Here is a 27,714-nt window from a genome sequence, read left to right on the forward strand (position 1 = left end):
TCCTATGCCTCCGTATTGATGGACGACTGGAGAGCCGGCGACAAGCACGTGCGCTACGCCAGCCACCCCCGCCCCAGACCTCGCCTGAGAGAACAGCGGAACCCACACCGTTGAACATGCCTTCTACCCACCTGCCTCCAGAGGAAAAGGCGAGGCGTCATGCCCACAACCTCTGCTGGTACAGTGGTGGGGTGGCCATTTTGCCGATGGGTGCCCTGCCAAAAGAAGGACCCGAGCTATAGTCCAGGAGCAGACTCCCACTAAACAACTTGTGGGAACGGCCAATGCCTCCAGTGTTCCTCCTGAACCCTTCCTGGTGCCAGTAAAGCTGTGCCTGCCTGATGGTCGATGGCTATTTGTGTACGCCATGATAGATTCAGGGGCATCCCGCTGCTTCATGGACGCCAAGTTTGCCGCACAGCACCGAATTCCCTTGCGGGCAAAAAAGACCCCCACCGTAGTTGAGGCCATTGATGGGCGACCGCTACGTTCTGGGCCCATGGTCGAGGAGACCCAGGACCTCCTCTTGCAGATCCAGCAGCACCGTGAACAGCTCTGCTTTGATGTGGTAGACATCCCTCAGTTCCCGCTGGTCTTGGGACTTTCCTGGCTTTGCCGCCATGACCCGGTTATCCGGTGGGGCCAGTTGGACCTCTGCTTCCGGGACCCATGCCCACACGAAAATCAATGCCCAGGTCCCATTGCAGCCGCTGTACAGGAGGCCTCTGTGATGCCAGAGGAATACGCAGAGTTTGAAGATGTGTTTGAGGAAAAGGGAGCAGACCAACTTCCCCTTCATCGGCCGTATGATTGTGCCATAGACTTGATTCCTGGAGTCCCTCTGCCAGTGGGACGCCTGTACTCGTTATCAGAGCCTGAGTTGGCTGCACTCCAGGACTTTCTCACCACCAATCTGCGGCGAGGGTTCATCCGGTCCTCTACCTCACCCACCTCTGCCCCAGTCCTCTTCATCAAAAAGAAAAGTGGAGAACTCCGGCTGTGCAATGATTACCGGGCCCTGAACAAGATCACCGTTCGCGACCGGTACCCATTGCCTCTGATCTCCGACCTCTTGGAGCAAGTCAAGGGAGCCCAGATCTACACCAAGCTGGATCTTCGGGGAGCCTACAACCTGGTGCGTATCCGAGAAGGCGATGAATGGAAGACCGCCTTCAGTACCAGATATGGACAATACGAGTACCGGGTAATGCCCTTTCGCCTGACTAACGCGCCAGCTGTGTTCCAGAGACTGATGAACGACATCTTTCGAGATATCCTGGATCAGTTTGTCATTGTTTACCTGGATGACATATTAATCTATTCACGTGATGCGTCGCAACATACTCGGCACGTGTGGACGGTGCTGCAAAGACTCCGGCAGCATGGCCTATTCGCCAAACTGGAAACGTGTGCATTCCACCGGCCTACCGTGGAATTCCTTGGCCGTGTGCTATCACCCCACGGAATCCAAATGGACCCAGCTAAAGTTGAGGCTGTACAGACTTGGCAAGCCCCCCGTTCTCGGAGGGATGTGCAGCGAATTCTGGGGTTTGCCAATTACTACCGGCAATTCATCCCCCAGTTTGCATCCATAGCCGTCCCTCTCACTCGACTTCTCCGGCCTCGAGAACCTTTCCGTTGGACACCAGAAGCCAGCGAGGCATTCCTGACCCTGAAGACACACTTCGTCACGCAACCAGTCCTTCGATACCCGGATCCCCAGCTACCCTTTCTAGTCGAAGCAGATGTCTCCAGCACCGCCATTGGAGCGGTGCTCTCACAACGGGCAACCCCCTCTAGCTCTCCACAGCCTTGTGCCTACTACTCTCGCCAGCTGACCCCCGCTGAAAGGAACTACACCATCTGGGAGCGGGAGCTGCTGGCAATAAAGGCAGCCTTTGAGGTTTGGCGGCATCATCTGGAGGGGGCTCGGTACCCAGTCCAAGTGCTCACTGACCACCGGAACCTCGAACACCTCCAAATTGCCCGCCGTCTCAACCAGAGACAGATCCGCTGGTCGTTGTTCTTTTCCCGTTTTGATTTCAGGATCACCTATGTTCCCAGCTCCCAGAATAAGAAGGCCGATGCTCTGTCCCGAAAGCCAGAGTACAACACATCCCCCGACCTGGAACAACCTCCAATGACCATCCTGGCTCCAGAAACTTTTGCCGCCACGCAATCCCCTCCGGGGCTGGTGGAGGAGATACAGACTCAACAGCTGCTGGACCCTGTTGCCCAGAAGTACCTCCAGAACGTCCGGGGATCTCCCCATCCCCAGGCAGAGGGATTTGCAGAGGAAGAGGGGCTACTGACCCACCGAAGCCGGATTTATGTACCCCCAGGCTCTCTACGAACAAAGGTACTGCAGCTGGTCCACGATTCTAGACCTGCCGGGTACTTCGGCCGCCACAAGACAACTCATCTCTTGACCCGTGACTTCTGGTGGCCCCGGGTGCAATCGGATGTGGCCCGGTATGTGGCAGCCTGTGAAACGTGTAGACGGGCCAAAGACGTCCCCGGCAAACCTTCTGGTCTCCTGCATCCACTCCCCACACCCACTGGGCCATGGAGGACTATTTCCATGGATTTCATTACAGACCTGCCCTGCTCCAAAGGCCACACCTGCATCCTAGTGGTGGTGGACCTGTTCACAAAGATGACCCACTTCGTTCCCTGTTCTGGACCCCCCACTGCCCAGGAAACGGCACACCTGTACCTTCAGCACGTCTTTCGACTCCATGGGCGTCCGGATCATATAATTTCTGATCGGGGAGTTCAATTCACCTCTCGGTTCTGGCAGGCCCTGCACTCCCTTCTTGGCACCCAAGTCCACTTATCCTCAGCACACCACCCCCAATCTGACAGGCAGACAGAGCGCACCAATGCAACTCTGGAGCAATATCTGAGATGCTACACAAACTATCAACAGGATGACTGGCTAGCTCTACTGCCTTTGGCCGAGTTCGCATATAACAATGCAGTGCACTCCTCCACCCAGCAGACCCCCTTCATGGCAAACTATGGCCACCACCCTCGTTTCTTCCCTAGCACGGCACCCTTGTTGGGAATCCCAGCTGCTGATGATCGCCTCCAGGAACTCCAATCCATGCATGAGCTGTTGCAGGAACAACTCCAGCTTGCCAAGGGAAGCTACAAGGAGGCTGCGGATCGGAAACGGCATCCTGGTGTTCCCTTGTCTGTGGGTGATCGGGTCTGGTTATCCACCCGCCATATCTGCAGCCAACGGCCCTCCAAAAAGCTAGATGGATCCTCCCGATCCATCCTGTGTTTCACCGGTCCCTTCTAGTCCCGGCTTCACCCCCAGACCCGCACCATCCCGGGCCACCGCCCCCTCTGCCTCCGATTACCATCGAGGGGCAAGAAGAATATGAGGTTGCCCAGATCCTAGACTCAGGTCGCCGGCGGGGGCAAGTACAGTACTTGGTGGACTGGAAGGAGTATGGGCCGGAAGACCGCTCATGGGAGCCTGCCGTGAACATCCATGCCCCCCGCCTAGTCCGACAATTCCATCGGGCCTATCCTCAGAAACCGGGGCTGCCCGGGCCACAGAGGAGGGGGGGCCTTGGGAGGGGGGATGGTGTCATGGCCCAGTCTGAGAGTGAGGTCTCCTCTGGAGGAGAGGAGCCTCGTGTAGCCAGCCAGGACTCCTCAGGAGAAGAGGAGCCCTGTGTAGCCAGCCCTAGCCCTGATTCAGCAGAAGCCAGCAATCAGGAGCAACAGCTGCTGGCTGATCAGAGCTTGCAGCCAGCAGCTGAGACACCAGCACCCTCTAGCCCCTACACCACAGGGGAAGCTCAGCCAGGGACTTCTACAGGTGCAGCGCAGCCAACAGCCTCCACCCCCCCAGGTTCACCCACGCCCAAGGAACGCCGCAGGCAGCGCCAGAGACTGGAACTGCAGGAGAGACGGCGCAGTGCTCGCCTCTTAAGCCAACGCCAGCTGCTGGAGAGTGATAATGAGTAGTGACAGGATAGAGCCCCAGCAGCTGGCTGAAAACCACGCCTGGCTATCAGAGCCAGTCTGGAGGAACTGCTGGGCATGGAAGCAACATGTCTACTGCCTGCAACCACTCCGTGTTTCGTGAACCTTGCCCGTGCCTGCTTTTAGACCTGACACTATCGGTGACTGACCTTGGACTGTGCCTGACCTTGCTTTTGGACTCTGGACTCACTCCTGGCTTTATCTCGTGCTCTGACCACCGGTTTGACTTGGCTTTTGCTCTTGGAACTCCCCTTTGACTTTGGCCTTAAGGTTTGGACTTGAACCACCCTGCTTGGGCTGGCCCAGCCCGTGACACCCCTTTTTCAGGAGTGGCAACTGAAGATCCAGAAGAGAAACATGGTTAACTGAAGAGACATGGTTAATTGTCTCTACATCAAGGATGAGCTATTATTGCACACAAGTCTCTCCACCCTGGGAATTAAGTGTACTGTGTTGAAAAGGGTGTCAGGGCAGGGAGAGATCCCATGATCGCTATGCCCACAGATAGAGCCAGACAAACCAGGAGGTACGAGGCTTGATGCGAATCCAGCAGGAATCCAAATCAGAATTCTAGGAATAGTCCAATGGGAAGTCCAGAAAAAATAGACATGGATGTTGTCATATGAAGGAGGATTAGAGGCAGCAAGGAGTATGAGATCCAGGGTATGCAACAGAAGAACATTTTGAGATCTATTCTGTTGAACACACGTTAGAGAACAATGTGCAAGTTCTGATGAACCCAGCAACCAAAAACACTGCAGAGCATAAAATAAAAAACATAGAGCAGCAGAACATGGGTCTTAAACAGGCTAAAAACAGGGTATAATTTTTTAAAAAAAATTAATTTAAAAGCCTGGGTAAACAGAAATATTTCAGCCTGGCACCTAAAACAAACCAGTGTAGCTGCCAACTGAGCTTCAAGGGGAAGGTCATTTCACTGGCAAGGTGCCACTTCTGCAATAGCCCTCTCTGGTCACCATCCACCAGGGAGAGGAAGTAGTTCAAGTACCGTAATCCCATGCCATTTAAGGCCTTAACACTAAGAACCAGCACTGTGAATTGTGTCCGGAAAATGGATACTAGAAACTAGATAAACATCACAAACTAGAGAATGCTCCAAACCAAACAATTACAATAATAGCTTTAAAATAATTGCTTACCTAGCAAAAAATGGAGAAGACCTTTCAATTTTTGAGGCTCTCTGAACCCTCAGTTGACTTGGAGGCTGTTCCTTAAGATCTCCAAAAAACAGAACAAAAGCTGATGTTGGTATATACATTTCACCCTCTTAAGAGTTCTAATTACAAAAAAAGTACTAACAGTAAGATTCAGGTCCAGCAGTACTTTAAAGACAAAATAGATTTCCAGGGTACGAGCTTTCTCTCTGAGCTTCGACTCTTGAAAGCTCGTACCCTGGAAATTTAGTTGCTTTTTAAGGTGTTACTGGACCCAAATCTTGCTCTTCTGTTATGGTTACTCATCTTTAAAAATGCTACCTTACACTGTTCTTATAAAGTTCAAAAAAAAATCTAAAAAGACAACTTACATCTTCAACAGACTCTGACCAAGTTTTAAAAAGCAAAGCAAAATCGGACTCGCTCCCCCTCCACACAAAAACACATTCACATTCTAAACAAACCTCTTCCTGTTTTTAACTTTCAGTTCCTCTATCTGTCTTATTTCCGGTAATTCTCCTCTGCAATTTCTGAACCTAGCAATCAACAAGAGCTAGAATATGAACACTTAACTTAAATCTAAAATTATTAAAATTGGTCAATGGTATGTCAGTTTAATGATGGATATTCTTCCAACTTCCAACTTCAGCTTCTTTAACAGTGACAACTAATACCTTGCAAAGATTTCTTTAAGCAAAACAAAATCTGACTTGCCTTCTACATACACACGCGCGTGCGCGCACACATTTTAAAAATCCTATTCCTGTATTTAACTTTCGATTCCTCTGTCAGTCTCATTTCCAGGAATTCACTTCTGCAGTTTCTGACTGCAGAGTCTGAGTAATCTACAAGGCTAGAATATGAGCAGTAAAATTAATTCTAAAATCAAAAAGCCTTGCATTTAAAATATTAAAATTGGTCAATTTAATGAGGGATGTTCTTTTAACTTTAGCACCTTTAACAGTGACAATGAATACCTTGCAAAGATTTATTTAAGCCGCCTGGTGTAACGTTGTGGGCGATTAACCAAAAATCACACCAGTAAAGTATTCTAGCATTACGGACAATTTAGGCAGCTTGAATCGGGACAGAGAGAAGTTTTTATCTGGAATGGGATAAAACAGTGCGATTGCCACAGAGAAAGAAATAGTTTGCAGAAATCAGCATGCTTTGTCCCAGTGTCCCAGTGACCTAAAACACTCCGATCACCAGAGGAAGCCATCTGGAAGTGGAATTCTAATAATAGAATTTAACCCCCGGACCTACCATGGTTTTTTTTTTCTCATGGGTTACCTCCCCCCAGCTCCACAGGCAAGACACTGTTTCCACTTCCAGTTAAGGGGAAAGCCCTTGTTCATGCTTGCCAAACTTAGAGATGGAGTCTCTAGTGATTTTGAGAAACCCTCCTCCCTTGAATGATTTTGTAGTTCCTCTCCCAGAACCCCTCCTTCCCTACTAGAGGGAAGGGGTATCTTCCAGTCTGCTAATGAGAAGAAACTCACAGTAGATCCAATGATTCATTCTCCATCAGTGGAGGAAGGTATCCTGAGATGGAATGTTGAAAAGCTGTGTCATATCAGGTGGGCAGCTGAGTGCAGGAGGAAGTATGGAGAGGACCTCTTGCTGGGGAACTCGCCTGCCGAAGGCTGCATCCACAGACCTGTAAGTGTTCATTTTGTAGCGTCTGACAAAGGTATAGGCTGATGTCCAGGTTGCTGCCGTGCAGATGGGAACTTTAGTAGGAAAGGCTGCTGAGGCGGCAGCTGCTGCCCTGGTGGAATGCTCTGTGACACTCGTGGTAAGTGTTGGACCTAAGGCTGAGAAGATACAGGCTTTGATCCACGTCATGATGGTAGACTTGGATACCTTAGTCTCCATGGGCGATGGACTGAAGGAGATAAACGGGGAGTCTGTGGTTCTGAAGGACTCCGTGCACTTTACATAAGCCCATGATGCTCTCCTTACATACAGTTTGTGTCATGTGATGGCCACCAGGAAGACTACCTTCTCTGCTCTGGGCCATTCATACCTGTAGCTGCCTGGTTTCTGCCTGAGATCTATGGAAGGAGCCCAGTGGGGAAGCGACGCATCATGCCCACAGTGCTCCAGCTTGGGCTTCCTGGTGCTGCTTTTTGACTGGGCCAGGCACACTTCTGTCAAGGAAGCGAGCAAAGGAGAGGGCAGAGGAGCCAAGCAGCAGTTTGCGGTCAAAGGGTGCACCTGGCTGGCCATGTGCTCAGGTTCACTCCCCAGGGCTGCTTAGCAGGGCCTAGTAGCAGCTGCTGAGGGGCAGGAGCTTCCCCTGCTCAGAGAGTTCCCAACATGCTTCCTTGCCCAAGCGCTTCCTCCAGTCAGCCATTCCCCCCCACCCACATCCTCCTTTCATTCAGCAGCGCTTTGAAAGGAGCATGTGGTCATTTTTCTCCAGTTGCTCATGGGCCAGATAAAAGCCCTTGAGAGGAGGGATCTGGCCTGTGGACCATATGTTTGTGTGGGCAGAATTTTAGAATTGGGACGGACCTGGCCCAGGGAACCAGCATCAGCTTGGCCAGAAATCTTCCAAAGGCCCTCTCACAAACTTAAGTTTTGTTTCTTGACAGCTGGCAGAAGAATCCACCCTTTGTGACAGCAACCAGATAAAGCCATAGAATAGCTACTAATTGGCAAATGACCCCTTTGGCCTTTGCGTGTAAATTGTAACAGAACAGGACAGATAAACACCGGAGTTGTTGCTGTCTCCAGGAAGAACAAAGTGACCCAAGTTGGGGGCTGGCAAAGTGTGAAAATTCCTTTTGTAACTTATAATTTTAACTAGAACGTATATCAAGTTAGCTGTCCATCTCCAAGAAGGGAATGTCCTGATCGATGGCCTTCCAACATCTCCAAATCAGAACTACGTCTGAGGAACAATGTTTGACGCTAGTGATGAGGTGGTCAAACTAGGCATTCCTTTGAATGTTGCCTATAAAAGAGGGCAGCACAGAGCATTGGGTACCTTCCTCTTGCCAGGATGCATAGACCTGCAAGGTCCTGAGGCTTGCAACGGGGGGGGGGGGGTTGTCACAAGAGCTCTTGATTGATTGGAGGAAAGGACATTGTAGTATCTCTGTCTTGTAGTTTATTGTATCTTGCATGCTTGTGTATCTGTATCTATCCTTCGAGTATCTAATGCCTGGTGGGACAGGCCCAGGACTGGTGCCTTGCCCCACCACTACCTTGTTATTCTCTTTTGCCTTTTAATAAAGCTTCCAGTTTTGGTTAAGATCTCTTTGCTGTGCTGAGTACATCACTCCTAGCAAATACTTTAGGTCAGTGCTAGGGAGAGAACAGCTAGTTTGCATTCATTACATGCCTTTAGTACAGGCTGACCCCCGAGCAAGGACCAGTTCTGCCTGTGGGATCGGGTCCAGGCAGAAATTCTCACCTCAGTTTGATACCCATAAGAGTGTCAGATTAGGATCTGTGAGATCCAGATTAAAATCCTCACTGCCGTGGAAGCTCGCTGGGTGACTTTTGCCATTCACACGGTTCCATCCTAACTTATTTCACACAGTTGTTTTGAGGATAAAATATAGAAGATCAAATAAAAATAACAGTGCATTCCTATGCAGAATTACTCCTCTTCTCCCTGAGGAGAAGAAAAGGTAGGTGCCAGGCATGAAGCCTCCTGCCTGAGGAGTGGGGGGACCTGGCATCTGTACCCCCATCTCCACTTACTTGGCTGGCAGAGGAGGAAGACATGGGAATGGGCCTCCCAGGTGCACTCCTGGGGTGGCACAACGATGACACTCCGAGGAGTGATGTCATCGCGTCACCCCAAGAGCGCTCCTGCACTTTGCAGCAGGCCCAAACCAAACAGGACTGTTTTGACCTGTTTGTGGCCAAAATCAGCCTGCTGAGAAGCACACACACGCCCTGCGGCTGCACAATGACATCACCTCCTGGAAGTGATGTCATTGCGCAGGCACGGGGCATGTGAGTGCCCAGTCTTCCACTTCCTGCCTGGAGGTTGAGGGGACCTGGTAACCCTAACTGGTGGTCTGACATAACTCAGGCCTGAAATGGCTGTTTGATTGTAATGTGGAACTTCTGTAGTTAGTATCTGTCTAGTGGCATGTGAGAGACTTTGGCTGCTTCCACACACGTGGGATAATGCACTTTCAATGCTCTTTAGTGATCATTTAGAACTGTATTTTCGAATGTAAAACAAAAAATCCACTTCCAAAGGATTTCTAAAGTGTATTGAAAGTGCATTATTCAATCTGTGTGGAAACAGCCTTTGCCTCCATATGTCCTGCTTTCCAGCATGACAAGAACTATATGGCATGGGTTGGACTCTGTTGCAAAAGCTCTGGTAAGAACCGTCAGCCATGAAGCCAACTCAGAGATTGCTGGATAGCCAGCTTGCAGTATTTTAGTTTGTTAAGCGCATTTAAAATAGACACGCTTTTATTTGTTTTTATGCTTGCCTCAATGCCTATCTGAAGAGCATGCGCTCCTGAAATCTATCTTTAATAAACTACAGTGTATTTTACCTGCCTGTGTCCAGAGTTACTTGCTGAAGTATTCATGTAACCCTTAGTCCACTAGAGGGCGTTAAAGAGTTGCAGTATTCCTTATAAAGAAAAAAAAGGTGCAATTTTCCCTGACGCATTGGAGAGGCCTGAAGCTGGAGGGAGTAGCACTCTCACCTCAGAAGCGCTCCTTTCTATGAATATCTTATATTAATATTTTAGAAACTCCTGAAAAGAACAGAAGACATCTCAGCGCAGAGCACAGCTATAAGTTGGTGCACCTTCAAGGGACTGGCAAGACAGAAATCAGAAAGACTGAGAACTGGGTCTGCTCAAATACAACAGGCCTGAATTGTTATGCGATTGTTGTTATATATCCTTTATTATTGTTCCAAATAAGATGTCTTTTCAAGTTGGTTCATTATTATTTTCATAGATTCAGGTAGCAATTTTCCCTAGGCCAATTTGGCTAGGGATCCTGATGGTGTTTTGACATCTGGGCATGGAATAAGAGTCACTGGGGCAGTCGCGGGGGGAGGAGGTAGTTGTGAATTTCCTACATTGTGCAGGGGGTGGACTAGATGACCCTAGAGGTCCCTTCCAATCCTATCATTCTATGATTCTAAGTGTTACAAGGTGGGATCACAGTCATAGATATGAAATCTCTGTTCTTTAAATAAAAATAAAACAATAATATATTTGTCTGATAGTGCTCCTTGAATTATGTAGGTTACGTACACACAGTCAGGATGAACTCAGAGGTTAGAAAGCCTCAAACAAATAGACATCCAGAACCCTTGGAAGCTCCTAGGGGTCATTGGAAGCGCCCAGGAACAGGAGAAGGGGGCCTGGGGTCTAGACACCGGCATATCAGTGAATGACCTGACATTCACATAACACCTATAAACATTCCCTTCATCCAACTTTGGATTTCACCACAGTATGTATAGATAAGCACTGCTGGGTTCAAAAGCATACAATGTAGAAGGAAATACTGTGTTGACAGCCATGTATCCATCCAAAATACAGGTGGGGTTGCTCTTAAGATGTAGAGCAATGCAGCTGCAGGCTGTGGGTGTACCTGTGCAAAGCAAACACTGAATGCTGTATCTGTGACTTGGCTTCCTTTTGCCAATTAGTGATCGTGTGGCACCAATTGTTAACTAACAAAACCAATGAAGTTGCTAGATAGCAGAACAAAGGGAAAAAAAATGAGAGAACCTCTTTTTAAGATTCTGGGTAGAAAAGGGGGGGGAATCTTTTTCTTAAACCAAGTTGTGATTATTTAATCAGTAAATGTTTTAGTGAGGAAATGCTGATGGAACATTACTCTATTTTGAGAAGCCCATTACTATAGAATAGTATAAATGAGTCATATTAATATTACTTTTTAAATAAGAGGATTATTTCTAAAACATGTTCCTATTACAGTTGCACACCATAAGGTCTGTGGATGAGCATCTTCCTTTGCTGTCCCCCAACCCATGCCTTGCACGGATGAAAGATAGGCTGTAGAGATGTTCGCTCTGCCATCCACCTTGCATGAAAGATTTTGGGTAGACCACAGCACAGCAGGCACACAGTTTCTCTGCTGCCACTCACCCAGGATCTACCCTTGCCACTGGAATGCACTACCCCTGGCTTGCCATGGAGGAGTTTGAGGAAGGGATGTTAGAATAGCTGAGAGGTGGCAGTCTGACACTTTTCCAGAACTGGACACTGATTCCTGGGAATTGCAACTGTAATGAAACCTCCTGGGATGGAAGGAGAAATTTCTGCTCCTTAATGGGGGGTCACAGGCACAGCACTGCCTTTCAAATGCATGCTGAGCTAAGAGATGGTGTTCTGACCCCTCCTGGGATAGGAAAATTGTCCTTGTGTCCCAGAGCTGGGGCACAGAGACTGGAGAAGTTTCCTGAGGGGGGTGTCAGAACCTTGCCCCGTACAAATATACCCCAGGATGGGCGTCCCTCTCTTGCTGGAATACTCCTCTGTTCAGCCAAAGTTGTCTCCCAAAGCAGTTTACAATAATTAAAACCCAACAAACAATGCAATCTAACAGCCTTACCAATACAGCCACAAAAGCTATACACGCTATTTTACTAGCCTGTCTGCCTGCACATAGAAAGCTATGTGATTTGTGGAATCTCATTTTGGGAAGGGAAAAAAGAAACAGACTTCCTAGACTAGACACCTAGAGAAAATTCTTATGCGCCACAGGCAGCTGGGTAAATATCTGAATGACTGTAAAGTAAGATGTTGAGAGGGGGGCAGTAGAGATGGGAAAAGGCACTGAGACTTCCCAAGATTCTTTTTCCTGTTCTTCCAAGCTTAACTGTGGTCAAAGTTTTCAATTTCTAGAAAAAAAAAAACAGAAGCCAAGGGTCAAGATTAGACATGGGCACGAACTGCATTACGAACGCAAAAAAACCCATGAACCGCCAGATCATCTGTTCACAATTCGGCAGTTCGTGAGGGTCCATGGCCAACGAACCAGTGTTTGTAAGAAGCCCAGTTAGTTGCGTGTGTCCGCAGTTTGTGAAGCCAGACAGTCAGGAGCCATCAATCAATTCCCTTGGAAATGGAGCCAGGGGAATGCCTGAACTCTGTCTGCACTCCTTCTGTAGCCCTGGAAAGCCGAATTGAAGCCCAGCTTACCTTGATCAGCAGGTCTTCCTTCCAACAGTGGAGCTGCAAAGTGGTTACAAGTGGTTACATGGGAGAAGACACCTGGGGGAAGGGGGGAGGGGGTGTTCTGTAGCCATGGGCACTCCAATCTCATCCCTGCAAACCCTGATAGGCAGCTCTTACGGCCAACCACAGACCTCCTGTGTTGCTCTATAGGACCTCAGCTTATAAAAAGCACTGGGCTCCCAGGCTGGCTTTCACTTTCAGTGAGCAGTGGAGTGTGACAGAGCTGTTGCTAGCTACTTGCTAGCCTTTGGGGAGAGAGACAGAGAGAGTAGAATTGATCTTGGATTTTTGGAATAGGCATCTATCTCCTCTGGTTCCAGGGCTGCTTCCTGGCTTTGGGGCTAAGCTCAGTGAGCAGCTCAGCTGAGGGCTCACAGTATTATTAGTGCCTGATTTGGTTAGGTCTGTGGGAGTGGTGGGCTAGGGCTCTAGTGCCTCCCTCCCTCTGGTGCCAGGGCTGCTGCCAGGCCCTGGGGCCACGCTCAGTGGGCACCTCGGCTGAGGGCTCACATAGTATTATTAGTGCCTTATTGGGTCAGGTCTGTGGGAGTGGTGAGCTAGGGCTCTAGTCCCTCCCTCCCTCTGGTTCCAGGGCTGCTGCCAGGCCCTGGGGCCACGCTCAGTGGGCACCTTGGCTGAGGGCTCACATAGTATTATTAGTGCCTTATTGGGTCAGGTCTGTGGGAGTGGTGAGCTAGGGCTCTAGTCCCTCCCTCCCTCTGGTTCCAGGGCTGCTGCCAGGCCCTGGGGCCACGCTCAATGGGCACCTCGGCTGAGGGCTCACAGTATTATTAGTGCCTGATCTGGTCATGTCTGTGGGAGTGGTGAGCTAGGGCTCTAGTCCCTCCCTCCCTCTGGTTCCAGGGCTGCTGCCAGGCCCTGGGGCCACGCTCAGTGGGCACCTTGGCTGAGGGCTCACATAGTATTATTAGTGCCTTATCGGGTCAGGTCTGTGGGAGTGGTGAGCTAGGGCTCTAGTCCCTCCCTCCCTCTGGTGCCAGGGCTGCTGCCAGGCCCTGGGGCCACGCTCAGTGGGCACCTCGGCTGAGGGCTCACAGTGTCATCTCCTTTTCTCTCTTCAATTCTTGTTTGCTGGCACTATGAGGCTTCGGGTGGGGGCCAAGAGTGGTCATATGGGGAAGTGCAGAGATTGTCCCAGTTGCACCGTGGGAAGCAGTGCTGTGCAGGGCTCTGGAGCAGCAGAGACTCCTGCTCCCAAAACATCACCTGTTGCGGCTGTGGAGGAGGCCAGACTGCTCTTGCCGCCAGTGGAAGAGGAACTCTTGAAAATGTTTGATGAGGAGGAGGCTGAGGGATCCTTTGAGGAATGGTTGGGGTTCGAGGAAACATCCAGCCCGTCCCCATCCTAAACTACTGGTGCTGTCCCTGCCTGCAGTCCACCCATCACTACATCTTCCATTGCCAGCTCCGTGGCACAGCCAGTAACACTTCGTTCTCCCTCCCCTGGAACCATTAGTGGGCCACGGTTCAACCTCAATGTATGGAGGCACTTTTGGGCCCTTCCAACAGACTCCCGTGTGGTGCAGTGCTGTGTGTGTGATGGCCTGGTACGCAGGGGCAATGACCCGAAGCACCTGACATTGAAGGCCATGAGTAGGCACCACCCGAGCCTGTGGTCTCCGTCCGTGGCCAGTGAAACATCCATTGGGGGGAGACAGGGGGCCACCAGCTCGTCTGATCCAGGATCGGTGGGAGGGTCACTGGAATGCACTCCGAGCAAAAAGCCTTGCCCCGAGGGTGCTGCTGGTGGGAGCGGAAGGGTCAGGCAGGCCGCCCTGGGGGAAGTTGTTCCATCGGGGTTGGGGGTGGTGCTGCTGGAAAGGGTGAGGTCTAGGGCCTTTGCTATGTGAGATCTCTTTATAGCTGGCCAGTTGTGAGGGGAATACATCTGCTTCAGAGCATACTGACTGTTCTTACTTCCTAAAGTCCAGAGTTGAGACCTGAAAGTGAAAATAGAGGCTGATCCCTGGCACAAATTAAGCCCTACACAGGGCATACCGCTTATTCCTTTCTAATATCACACATACTTGAGGCTAGATGGGTGACATCCTGAGAAACTGGCACAAATACAAATGCATCTACTCCCCACTCCCCTCTCCACCTATATATCTGACCAGTTTCTTCTTACCCTCCATGCATCTGACAAAGAGAACTGTGATTCTCGAAAGCGTATGCTAAAGTAAAGTTGGTTAGTCTTAAAGGTGCTACTGGACTTTTCGATTTTGCTACTACAGACTAACACAGCTAACTCCTCTGGGTCCTGAGAAAGGGCCTTCTCAGTCATGATACCAAAACTTTGGAACTAACTCCCCAGCAAGATTCATCTGTATCTCTCTATAATTGTCTTTCACCAACAGACGAAGACTGTTTCATTTGGCATACCTCCAGTAACTGCTATTGGCCCTCTTCTCTTATTGTGTCGTTATGTGTATTAGTCCATTTATATGTTTTATTTGTTTATTTTATGTATTCTTTATTTTAAATGCTGTTTGAACATTGAAATGTTTTAATGCTTATCATCTTAGAGACCCTCATTTAGGTGGAAAGGTGGCACAGAAATGTCTTAAATAGACCTCTTCCCCTCCCAATTTTATACTTTGCTTTTAAGTGATGGTGAAAGATTTCTGTATAACTCAAAACCTTGCACACTGCTAATAAAAACCATCTTTAAAAACTTGTAATTTTCTTGAGCCCATGAAATTTGTCAACTCAATCAGCCATTCTTCCCTTTCTTCACTCCTTAACAGCCTTTGGACTCTTTAGTGTGTTCAGCAAGTGATCTTTCTTTTCCTGCTCATTTAGCAAACTATACTAATATATATCCATATTAACAGCAAAAGGCTTCTTCCTATCTGAACTGTGGCCGAGCTGGCCAGCAACAAAAACAACCCAGTCTATAAGCGACAACTTTCTAAGACCCAATGACACCCAGATGCTGCACAGCAAACATAAATCGCCCGCATAAAGATGCAAGAACAGAAAGAAGGCCGCACAGGTTGAATTTCTGCCTGCCGTTATGCAGGCGTTACAGCACTGTGCCTCTGCGTACAGCAAGAAGGAAATCCTAATTTGGTCTGGATTTGCACAACCATCTTGCAAAGAGGCATCTTTTTCAAACGTGACCTGCCAAACCAAAAATCACGCGCCCCTTTCAACAGCTTTCCCAGGCAGAGAGGCAGATTTGGGTGCCCTCGCCTGCGATCAGCTGACCGGCGGTGGTCATGTGACCACGTCTTCCTTCTTGCCTAGGAGGAAACGTAGTAGTGAGTAGCGGCTGAGCCGGGTGCTGCGCGTTGAACAGAACTGGGCTTAGGCAGGAGCGGCAAGCATGGCCTGGACCAAGTACCAGTTCTTTCTGGCTAGCTTGATGCTCATCACAGGGTCCATCAACACCCTTTCTGCTAAGTAAGTCGAGAAGGGAGAGAGCTTGCCTTGCTCCTTCCAGGGTGGGGGGCAGCTGTAATAGGAAAGTCCTCCCTGCTGTCTGGCAGTAGAGCCCTGAAAGGGAGGGTATAAAATAGGATACAAGCTGGCAAAGACGGAGGAGGGCGTGAGAAGGGTCATGTGACTGGGAGTTGTTGCAAAGCAATTTCCTAGTATTTGGCACTGGGAGGTGCCGGAATGCATACAGGCATGTATCTATTGTAATAATTACAACCGAGAATCTTACCGTGGATGTAACTCTAAAAACTAACAGCTTTAGTGTGACCTCTGCTTTGATGAGCTAGGATCAAGCACTCACCCAAATGTGTGGGTGTACACAGAGAGGGGAGGAAAAATTGCTGCTAGCAATACCTATTTCTTCCACCTTGTTTTCTTCCCATTCATTTGCTCTTGGGGTGGAGAGGAAGCATTAGGCCTGGAGGAAAGTGGGGGCGGCATCTCATCCTCCAGCATTGCTTGAGGATTTAGGAAATCGTTTCCGTCTTCATTTGATTTCTGTTGCTTGGGATTCTCTCTTTCCTTGTTTGCTCTGCCAATTTGTGCACAGAGTCTTTAGCAAATATGGGAGCAGCTGCTGAGTGGCAATCTTTGGATAGGGCCTGAAAGGCCAACAATCCTGTGGACTGCCTTTAATGGCTATTTTCCTCACTATTGTATTCAGTCACTAGATTCTAGAAGGGTCTTGGTGGACTAGCTTAGCAAAGTATTTCCAGAAATACAGAAGAGCAGAGAGGGAGTGCATTTATCTAACAAAGAGCATTAATACACATCCAGCTTCTCATAACTGTATTTAATGATGTATCTTGTACAGCCCTCTATAGTAGAATGATGCACTTCAGGATACCTCCTTATAGTTAGGACATAGATGAAAAATGGCTTGCACAGGGACTGTTTCTCTTGTTTTTCATTTTTTCTAGGTCATTACCTATGACTATATTTAGTGAGAGTCAGGGCTGGCTTTGCATGCTTCTTGGTGCTGAGGGTGTGTGGTAGTCCTGTAGTTTTCTGGTTTTGACTAATTGTTTTATAGGCCCTCTAAACAAAGCAGTGCCTCCCTAGTTTAGAGAACACTCTTTTAAAAACTCTTCTCATTTCTGCATAGCATTTTGGGTGGAGTGTATAATCCCTGAAGATGGTTAATGTTCACAAACTAAACCCAAGTTTCTGGGCCTTATTGTTGTATAGGTGCTCAAAAGAATGCAAATAGTATATATGAAAGGCTCCAAAGATTAGGGAATGGGGCTGCTATTTCTTAAATGCCTTCTCCTGCGATTTCTACTTTTGTTCCTCCTATCCACATGTGTGTCTGATGCCTGTGAAAAGTGGGTGCAAAGGTGCAAAAATGAAGCTTTTGAACTTTGGGGCAGTCTCTCTTCACACTCCTTCAGACAAAACTCTGAGTAAACTTATTTTCCTCTTGGCTTCTTCTTGCAAAATCCAGGGCTGACTAAGCAAATAGCCTGACAACTGCTTTGTCAGTGGCATTTCAGATAAGGTCAGCTGTGCCCTGAAATTCTGCTGGTTTGGTTTAAAAGAAGCTAACAGAGCTATCTTCTAAAACCTTTTGCCTTCTTTGTGTCCCAAAGTGTACTTTGTGTAGCTGTATCACAACCACGTGAGTATGAGAGATCAATCAGCCCTATCAAAACGTTTAAAAGTCTGTCACTAACCATGGCCCACCTGTGTCTAGGCTGTAGTACCACTTCAGACTGCATGAAGGGGAGGTCTGCATGTCTAAATGTTCCTGCTATATAACGAAGTTCCCTGTGTACACAAGGAACTCTTCTCTCTGCTTTCTAATATTCTATGGGCAGGGAACTTAGTATGTAGAGGCATTCAGTCATGTAAGCCCCCACCTTCCTGATTAATCTGCTCTTTGTGAGATCTAGGCTGATAAAACTAGGACTCTTACTAGCTTAAATGATAGTGTTCGATTCTCTCCTTGTTCTCCATATACCTAGAACATCTACATAGCTAGACTACATCTGTCCATCTGAGTCCTCTTCTCTTGGTTTAACCTTCATCCACAGTGAAAATGAGCTCTCGTAAACTGCACGTGCATCCATCTCTTCTTGCTCTTGACTGCTCCATGACTCCCTTCCCATCTTTTCTTGACCACAGTTAGAATTCAGACTGTAAGCTCCTTGGAGCAGAGACCTATCTTTTCTGCTGATACTATTCTACAATACTCCCTATTGCTTGCTGTTGCTATTTTTTTATTATAACCATTTCAGTGTGGTGCAGTGGTCTGAGAGCTAGACTAAAATCTAGGAGACCCAGGTTCGAATTCCTGCTCTGCCATGAAAGCTTGCTGGGTGACCTTGGACCAGCCACTCTCTCTCTCAGCCTTGCCTACTTCACAGGGTTGTTCTGAGGATAAACTGGAGGGAAGGAGAATGATGTAAGCCACCTTGGATCTCCATTGGGGAGAAACTTGGGCTATAAATGAAGTAAATAAGTATTGGATTGGCAACCTGGGGAAGTTGTGGGAGCCACTTCCTTAAAAGTTGTGCAGGCCTTTTAAGGTGATGGTGTTCTGTCTCAGATACTGGACCTTGAGGATCCCTTTGGTCCTGCCCAATATTAAGATTCAATAGTTCTACAACATGCATTTATTTTAGTAGGAAACATACAGTGCAATCCTAAGCCTCTACACAGTTGAGCTTATTCCCAGGAAAGTGCTATTAGAATTATACTTTAAGTTGCTTTTTTATTTATTTACTATATAAATTATTACCCTGTATTTGTCTCCAACAGTGACCCGAAGCAGCTTGCGTTGTTCTCCTCTCCTCTATTTTATCCTCACAACAACCCCTGAAGTAGGTTAGGCTGGGAGAGTATATGGCTGGTCCAAGGTCATCCAGCAAGCACAGGGCGGGGATTTGAACCTGGTTCTCTGAGATCCTAGTCCAACAGTCTAACCACTGCACCATGCTGGCTGTCTAACATTTCACCCATCACCCTTTCAGACCTTGCATCCCACTTCTGTCTATATTTTCCTGTAGACAGAAATATCTGACAGATTCAGGATTGGCAAGAGTTACACTTTTTCCCCCAGCCAAGATGACGTGAGCAGTCCCTGTTGTCTATCTTGCTATACAGAGCAGCAAGCTTTGTCTCTGAATGTGTCAGTTTTGGCAGAAATGAATGGCAGTCCCAACATCCGATCTATGGGAGACGCAGCTCTTGTACTTTGCTTTGTTACACTGAGGTTTCTGGTTACAAGAACCAAGGAGGGCCTTGGCGTGATGTCAGCTGGTAGACTTTGTATCTGCATTTACTGCTGAACTTTGGGGGCAAGTCTGTACTGGAAAGCTGCAAAACGAAACATTAATTGAAAGGATGAGCAGAATTAAGGCAGTTTGCAAGCAGGGAGGTCTCCTGTTGTTCTATCCAGATGCAGAATTTTTCCATTCAGACTTTTAAAGAGCCCTGAAGCTGGGGAGGGGGGCGTTAATATGATGTACCACTGCTTTCATTTTTTCAATTGGGCTATTCTAGGCTACTTCTGTCAGTGATTTGGATTTTTAAAACAAAATGGAGAAATATGGTTGGATGCTGGATCCTGTGCGAGCTGCCACGTTCAGTCCTTGCAATGTGTGTGTGCATGCGGGTTGGACTACAAGATATAAGGAATGTCCTTTTCTTGCAGGTGGGCTGACAAGCTGAGCGCCCCAGGCTGCAATAGCACAGAACCATACAACTTCGAGCATCCCTTCCTCCAGGTGAGGGCCCCTGAATCCTGGCACTATTACACCACTCCGCATCTGCATCGCTGTAACCACTAGACCCCCCATGCTCCTCGTTTTGGTGCCTAGGCACCTGTCCCTGGCAGTGCAATCCTAAACAGAGTTATTCCATTCTAAGCCCATTGATTAGGATTGCACTGTAAGGATTCTTCGGACTCTGCCTCTCAAATCTCACTCTTAGTGCTCAAAATTAAGAATGCAGATGTGCTTACTTTTATATTAATGTTTGCTGAATTTGGAGATGCAAAGGTTAGAATTCAATGAAGTGAGCCAACGCTGGATGCTAAGCCCAGCCTTTGAACATGTGGAATGATACGGTGCCCCTGAGCATCAGCAGCCAGATCTCTCCAAATACTCTCTTGGGCCCAGCACTTCTTAGTTTAGATATTATGGACTGAGGATGTGTGGGATGCATAGATGCATGCAATCAATAAAATGCACAGGCCTGCGACCTGATTTCCCAACCTGTCCGTTCCAACCCCAAAATGGATCATGAAACCTGGGAAATGCTGCTTTGAGATAAAGAAGCTGAGATTTCTGTGAATCTCAGGAGCTGCATCTGGTGCCTTGGGGAGGGGGCATGTTAATTTGACTGCTTGGGGGCTGGACCTCTTCTCTCAGTGACCAGGCAAGAAATCTTTTTGGGGAGGGTTCTTGTGGAATAATGCAAGAGGGTTAACCCCTACCAGCTTTTCTACTTTCTCTCTTGTGATCTGCTCCCCGCTGCAGCTACCATCCCGTGTGGCTTTTGCCCAGACATAACTCATAATCCCTGACATAGAAAAGAGTCCAGTAGCACCTTTTAAGACTAACCAACTTTACTGTAGCATAAGCTTTCAAGAACCACAGTTCTCTTCGTCAAATGCATCAACTGTGGTTCTCGAAAGCTTATGCTACAGTAAAGTTGGTTAGTCTTAAAGATGCTACTGGACTCTTTTCTATTTCTCTACTACAGACTAACACGGCTAACTCCTCTGGATCTAATCCCTGACGTAGTCTTCTTGATGATTATAAGTGGCAAGGCTGGCCAAGTGCAGCCCCACATGTCTTACTGCTTCTTGAGATCCAGAAATTCCCAAGCCGCTTTGTTTGCATTCCAGGCAGTGGGCATGTTCCTGGGGGAGTTCTCCTGCCTGGCTGCTTTCTACCTCCTGCTCTGCAGTGACCGGCGAAGGCCAGAGCCCACCATGGCGCCACCTCAGCCCTTCAACCCACTGCTTTTCCTGCCCCCGGCACTCTGTGACATGACCGGGACCAGCCTGATGTATGTGGGTAAGTGAGAGGGTTGTCCTTATGAAGAAATTGAAGACTTGTGTGAGGGATGGTGTAAAGAATACATTTCTTCCTCCCTCGCTGTTCGTTCTTTTTAAAGAGGAGAAATGTGCCCTGTCATCTACTGTTGGCTCTTCCTAATTTCATTTTATTCTCACAACAAGCTTGTGAGGTAGGTTAAACTAACATTACCCAGTGAGCCTTGTGGCTGAGTGGGGGCTCAAACCCAGGTCTCCTAAGTCCTAGTCTGGCATTCTAACCACTCTTCCACAACGGCACACTCACACTGACAGGTGTATGTTACTAGGCTATCACTACCAAGTTTAACTATAAGCTTAGGTTCCGTAAATCCAGCTGCTATATAGAAGTTAATTTCTTGTAGTGATCTATGGCTAGAACAATGTCTGAAGTTGTCCCTGCTGGTGAGAAAGATGGGGTAAAAATGAAGCAAATAAATAAATACCACTGTGGTCACCTATAAATACTGATCTAGTTATAGATCATTACAAGACATTAACTTGTATAGAACAGCTAAACTCCCAATGCACATTAATAAAATGGGCTCCAGTTTATCAGTAAAACAAAACATACCAAAATCAGAAAACTCTTCCTTAAATGCCCCACACCTACAAAAGTACAGCTATAACACCAAAAGTAACAGACATGGGTTTTAATTTTCTATGCAGCCAATACAAAACAGGCCTTGCTGCTGCTTGCATACCATTGTGACTGCTGTTGTCTTGGTGCTGCATTCTTCGAACCATGAGGCTGTATAGTAGAGTCACTGATGTTGCACTTGAGCTGGGAAGACCTGGGTTTGAATCCCCACTTGCCATGAGCTTTGGGGCCAGTCACACACTTGGCACCAAATCCACTTCCCACGGACGCTCTGAGGATGCAGTGGGCTAGCTCCCATGGATGCTGCCCTGTGCTCCTGGCATGAAGGGTGGCATATACATCAATCATGATAAAATCAAGCAAGTGTTTCCACAAAAGCAGTCATCTAATATATAACGGAAACTGAGAAATTATCTCTGCTTGGCTCTAAATGAGCCCTTAGTGGGAACTAGTAATAGGAAACCATAAACATCAGTTTGTTCACCAGAGTGTCTTAGCCATCAGTTGTCTGAGCTCCCAGAAGCTATATAGCAATTTATGAAGTAGCAGGCATTCAAATGGAACCCACTGGGGGCTTGTGGGCTTATTGTGCAATTTTTGCTTTCAACACTTAGAAGCCATGCAGAGCTGGGGCTGACTTTCCAGTAGTTAAAGATTGGATTCCCCCCACCCACCCCCCAGGAAATTCTCTCTCCTGTTACCACCTCTCTCATCCCTCACCCTAAATCCTAGGATTTTCATGGTTCCCCCAGCATGAGATTTAATTTTAAAAAAGAGTTCGGATTTTCAAGAGTCTGTTTCAGAGGCTATATTCCACCTTCTAGAATCACACGTGCACCGTTTTCTCGACAAGGAGTGGCGTATGATGGAAATGTTCCTTCTTCACTGGACCAATTCCTCCTCCGCTCTTTTCTTCTCTTTTTTCCCCACTTCCAGCTCTGAACATGACCAGTGCCTCCAGCTTCCAGATGCTCCGAGGGGCTGTGATCATCTTCACAGGGCTGCTCTCGGTGGCCTTTCTCAGGCGGAAGCTGGCCCTGAGCCAGTGGCTGGGCATCGTGGTAACCATCCTTGGGCTGGTGGTGGTTGGCCTGGCAGACCTGCTGAACAACAACGACCATACGCACAAGCTGAGTGAAGTCATCACAGGTACCTAGTGTGGGCAGGGTTGTGTCCTGTAATGTGTGTTCCCTTTTTGGACTCAGGTTCCTCAGCCTTCTTTTGGGGATTTATGTCTCCATCTTCTAGCAAGCCATTCCCAGTGGAAGCTCCTGGCTGCGCTGCCCTTGCCCTCTTCCTCCCAACTTCCGTTTCCAGTTGAAGAATTCAGAACTTCTTCCTACCTGGTTTCTGAAATCTCAGATAAAGCAGATGCAGTTTTCAGTCGGCTTAATTCAGCTTTTGGGGTGTTCTGTATCAATTCAAAGGCTAAAGATGATGCACTAATCAGTCAATGAATGTAATCACATATTTTATAATGTAGTTTTAATACCACTTTGTTGGTTGGATTGGACAGAATCATGAAGAGTAAGTTATTAGCCCTGGCAGCTGCAGAGAGCCTCCACTTTTAGACAATCTATCTCTGAATATACTGGTGCGAGGGGAAGAACTTGGCCTCTGTGCCCCATTGTTGGTCCTCCATAGTAGCTGATTGGCCGCTGTAAGAGACGGGATGCTGGACTAGATGGACCACTGGTCTCATCCAACAAGACTCTTTCTATGTTGTTGTTACAAAGGCGTCGTCCACTAAAGCCACATTTAGGTAAAACCAAACCTATATTGCCTTAGGGCTTCCAAGCAATGGATGTTCTACAACCTAGGCGCCATGGCTGAGAAGATCTCCTTACATGCCCTTCACATCCTGATGTGGCACATGGATGGCATCTGAAAGATCATCTTCAGCAAAACCTGAGGACCATGAGCTATGAGCAATACTTCTGATTGCTCTGAAAATATTATTTGTCATTTATTTATTTGTAGTCCGCCTTTCTCACTGAGACTCAAGGCGGATTACACAGTGTGAGATTAGTACAGTCAGTATCAAGGACATTTCCATAAACAATGCCATGGGGTAAATACACACACATTTACAAAGACATAGCGTTAGTAAGAATCCAATGCAGAGTTGAAGAAATGCTGAAACAGAACATAAGCAATTCTAGGGCTGACATTAGACAACATGAAGCTCAGGTAGCTCATAGGAGCACATATTTAAAGCAACAGAGAGTACTTAAGGCAACATGGTGGTGAAGTCTATAGTCCCTAACTCCATTAGTGATAATAACAGGGTAATCGCAAATTCAAGTGTGTGCTCACTTCCCTCATGACATTAGAACTGCCTTTGAATCACAGAGGGCTTTTACCCCTAAAGCCTCTCTCCCAAAAGTCTCCTCTTCCTGCCCAGTTCTCTGTGGCGTGTGTAATGAATTGCTGTGCCTCTAAGAACGGGGAGCTATTTTATCTGTGTTTTCTTCCAGTGTTAGGCAGTACGAGAGCAATGGTCAGTTTGGGCAATTGTCCGCCTTCCATTCTTCTTATATCCAGGGCTTTTTTTCTGGGAAAACTGGTGGTGGAACTCAGTGGGTTGCCCTCGGAGAAAATGTTCACATGGCTGGTGGCCCTGCTCCCTGATCTCCAGACAGAGGGGAGTTGAGATTGCCCTCCACGCCGCTGAGGGCAATCTCAACTCCCCTCTGTCTGGAGATCAGGGAGCGGGGCCACCAGCCATGTGACCATTTTCAAGAGGTTCCGGAACTCCATTCCCCCACGTTCCCCCTGAAAAAAAGCCCAGGTTATGTCTACTACCAACAAGCAAGCCATGGATCCCCTGGGAATGACCAAACTATCTCCTTCCTGCAGGTGACCTTCTCATCATCCTGGCTCAGATAATTGTTGCCGTCCAGATGGTGCTGGAGGAAAAGTTTGTCTACAAGCATGATGTTCACCCTCTGCGGGCTGTTGGCACTGAAGGTAGGCCAAGGAAGGGATGCCAGAGAAAACTAAGGAGCAGGCCCTATCTTTTTCTGATCGTTTATTAGCTATTTGGTCTACAGTGAGGCTTTGAAGATCTTGCTTTAATGTCTTCTGCTTCCCAGAGCAGTGGCTTGGGTGGAAATGAGGGGCTGATTGTTGTTTTTGCTAACCTATACATTCTATGTCTTGTTTATAAGAGAGCCAAGTTTGGTGTAGTGGTTAAGAGCAATGGGACTCTAATCTAGAGAGCCGGCTTTGATTCCTCACTCCTCCACTTGAAGCCAGCTGGGTGACCTTGGGTCAATCACAGCTCCTTGGAGCTCTCCCAGCCTCCCCCACCTCACAGGGTGATTGTCGTGAGGATAATAATAACACACTTTGTAAACTGCTCTGAGCGGGCATTGTCCTATATAAATCGAATGCTATTATTATTATAAGGGGATGTCTTTTTTGCCAGCATCCTTAAAATACCATCTTCTTTGAAGTTTCACATTTATTAAAAAGTTTGTGCATTCTATCAATTGGTTGACCGCTAGAAAACTTTCAGACAATTGCCGGCATTCGCGTGGACAAAGCCGTGGTTCTTCCTGAACTCCAGTTCCTCCCTTTCCTCCCCACAGGCTTCTTCGGCTTCGTTATCCTTTCCCTACTCTTGGTGCCCATGTACTACATCCCAGGAGGCAGCTTCAGTGGCAACCCACGCGGAGTGCTGGAAGACGCTCTTGACGCCTTCTGTCAGATCGGCCACCTCCCGCTCATCGTTGTGGCTCTGCTGGGCAACATCAGCAGCATCGCCTTTTTCAACTTTGCCGGCATCAGCGTCACCAAGGAGATCAGCGCCACCACCCGCATGGTGCTCGACAGCTTGCGCACGGTGGTCATTTGGGCAGTCAGCCTGGCTGTCGGCTGGGAAGCCTTCCACGGACTGCAGATCCTGGGGTTCATCATCCTCCTTGTTGGTGCCGCCCTCTACAATGGCCTCCACCAGCCACTCCTTGCCCGCCTGCCCTGGTGGAGGGCACCAGCAGATGCCCCAGGCACAGATGCAGATAGAGAGAGCCTGTTGGCTGCAGATGGGGCTTCCATTAATGGGGACAGTTGATAGCAATGGGACCCTGAGGTGCTGGACTTCTGTCAAAAGGACTAGTCAGTATTGCTGGGCCACACAGGCTTGGATTTCCAAAATGGTCACAAGGTTGACTTGGCATATTTGTAGATGCCTTGCTTTGGGGCTATATTTCACCTTTAATTAGAGGGTGTTGTTGCACCGTCTGGCTATTGTGCTTAATCTGGTGGGAGGAATCAAACGATGTGATTTGCGGTTTCCTTAGCAACCAAAGGCAGTGAATGCCCTCTGTTTCCGAACAATCCAGACGTAGGTAGGACCTACCTTTTGTTGTTTCTAGGAAGGCTTAAGGTGGTGTCCTCTGCCAACTCCCTAGACCACCCCCAGGGTATCATGGCTGCTAGGCAGATGTCCATTCGTTTTGTGCAGATTGATTTCTTTGATAGGCCTATGTATTTTTTTCCCTCTTAATGTAACGTCAGACAGTGATGGGAAAGGTTTTCATGAAGACTCTGATAATCCTTTAACAGGAAGATTGCCTTTTTTTTTTGCCAAACAAAATCTGTCTTCCTGTTATCTCCCCAGAAGGAGAGGTAAGAGGGCCTCGTGTTGTATTCATGTAAGCATTAGCACATAAAAAGGGTCTCTCTTCTGCAGCGTCATCTTTTCCAAACTCCTCTCTGATGCAGCAAAGTCGACTAGACACCCCTGTTGTAACTTCTTGGCCCTGCTGCTTTCTCTAAGCCTCGCTCACCAGCAAGCTCCTTCCTCAGTCTGGTCCTCTTGGTGGAAACTTCCTGAAGAAGAGCAGCAAGAACTGGCTTTTAGGTCTACAATTCCAAGTTCTCATGCAGAAGGGGGCAGCTGGGCAGATCAGATACCCGACTTAAAATGAAGTCATAATTCGGAGTCTGAATTTGAAGCATATGAATTGCTGGTCCATGCAACACTTACACCAATGACACAATGAATACTCATGTACAATTTGAGAGTCGTGTCCCACTCTCTCTTGCCACGCAGGAACACACCTTGGGAATTCCGGGTGACAAGAGCTTCAGCTGGTGGCCCTGTGCAGTCAGTGACTAGGGGCTTTTTACCCCAAGGGGTCTTCCAGTTGCAGTCGTGGGGGCTGGAGAGAATACCATGACCACTACAAGGAAATTAAGAGTGTTCTGGCACCTGCGCTTTAATTTTTTTTCTATTTGTTTTGAAAAGCTGGAAGTTAAAAGCTGAGGTGGGAAGAGTCCTGGAGTGTTCTTTAGAAGCTGGAGTGCAGGTTGAGCCCTTGAAAGGCAACATTTCAATGATTTCTTGCAGCCATTTTTGCCAAATGTCTAAAACGTAGTAGGAGGGAAGGAAACTTGTATCACATTCCTTCGATAGTGGAACAATTCAACCCCACTTTGATTCTTGTCACCTGATCATCCGTCTACAAATTGTGGTGTTACCTCTGCTGGCAGACCCACTCTTAACATACACTTTAGGCACCAAGCCCTGGGTTAGGAGAGAAATCTTGGCAAGCTGTTGGCTCTTGCATGCTAAGAGGGCATCCTTTCTTTCCATTGGAGGTTTCAGTTTTACAGAGTAAATCCCTTGACTTTTCCCCAGTGTATCCAAGATGAACGAAGCCATAGAAGTAGCTGCAATTCTATCCTTGATAAGCTTTTTGTGTGTGTGTGTGTGCTGATCCTGTTAAGGCACAGAGGGGAAGGATGGGCACTTGTCATTAGAATATTAACAAGCATTTTTTTTTACAAAAAATAACCAATAAACACATCCTGATTGGAGGTCCGTCCTTCTGTATTTGGGTGAACTTTTAAATGCAAGCATTTGTCCACAGAGCACTGCTGAATTCTCTATGGAACTTGGTAAGAAGTCTGGATGGTATCCAGGAGAGGGGCAGTTGAGTAGTAGGTGGGGAGGGAAGGGGTGGACTACTGTACTATGAAGAATGCTTTTGAGGTAGGTAAGGCGATGCCAGTTTGGGGGACTGGCTATGATGTGGGTTTCCCAGGAAACTTTGAACTGGATTGAATAATGAGAAGGCAAATAACAAGCCCGGACTATGTACAAGTGCTGGAGTTTGTCCATGCCTAATACCCCACATTTAGCCTGTCTAGCATGGTTGGTTTGTGTGGCCTAACAGCCCTTACAACTGTAAACAGACTCTCTTTACATATGTAGGG

The 27,714-nt window shown here is 47.8% G+C and overlaps 2 protein-coding genes across 6 annotated transcripts in view; one reads left to right on the forward strand and one right to left on the reverse strand.

The window, feature by feature from the left end:
* Window positions 1-5,873, reverse strand: part of LOC129335969 (nuclear GTPase SLIP-GC-like) — a 79,735-nt gene extending 73,862 nt beyond the window's left edge. For 4 of the 5 annotated variants that reach the window (XR_008597647.1, XM_054988910.1, XM_054988891.1 and 1 more), the window contains exons 1-2: window positions 5,549-5,624; window positions 5,163-5,241 (exon numbers count right to left, since the gene is read on the reverse strand). The gene's annotated coding sequence lies outside the window, so the exon portion shown is untranslated. Of the gene's footprint in view, window positions 1-5,162; window positions 5,242-5,548; window positions 5,625-5,851 lie in introns of those variants that run through there. The other variant, XM_054988901.1, reaches the window with a different exon arrangement.
* Window positions 5,874-15,669: 9,796 nt separating this feature from the next.
* Window positions 15,670-27,294, forward strand: SLC35F6 (solute carrier family 35 member F6). Its single transcript, XM_054981169.1, has 6 exons — window positions 15,670-15,811; window positions 19,503-19,575; window positions 20,700-20,871; window positions 22,426-22,638; window positions 24,349-24,459; window positions 25,083-27,294. The coding sequence occupies exons 1-6, from the start codon at window positions 15,735-15,737 to the stop codon at window positions 25,562-25,564; spliced, it is 1,128 nt and encodes a 375-aa protein (XP_054837144.1). The 5' UTR covers window positions 15,670-15,734; the 3' UTR covers window positions 25,565-27,294.
* Window positions 27,295-27,714: the final 420 nt, after the last annotated feature.

The sequence above is a fragment of the Eublepharis macularius genome, chromosome 1, assembly GCF_028583425.1.
Source record: "Eublepharis macularius isolate TG4126 chromosome 1, MPM_Emac_v1.0, whole genome shotgun sequence".
NCBI lineage: Eukaryota > Metazoa > Chordata > Lepidosauria > Squamata > Eublepharidae > Eublepharis > Eublepharis macularius.

What these genes read in the sequence shown, in the direction of transcription:
- SLC35F6 (XM_054981169.1), top strand. Translation starts at nt 15,735, where the DNA reads ATGGCCTGGACCAAGTACCAGTTCTTTCTGGCTAGCTTGATGCTCATC. An exon ending in ATCAACACCCTTTCTGCTAA is followed by an intron (nt 15,812 to 19,502) that starts GTAAGTCGAGAA and finishes CTTTTCTTGCAG; the next exon opens with GTGGGCTGACAAGCTGAGCG. An exon ending in GACCAGCCTGATGTATGTGG is followed by an intron (nt 20,872 to 22,425) that starts GTAAGTGAGAGG and finishes CCCCACTTCCAG; the next exon opens with CTCTGAACATGACCAGTGCC.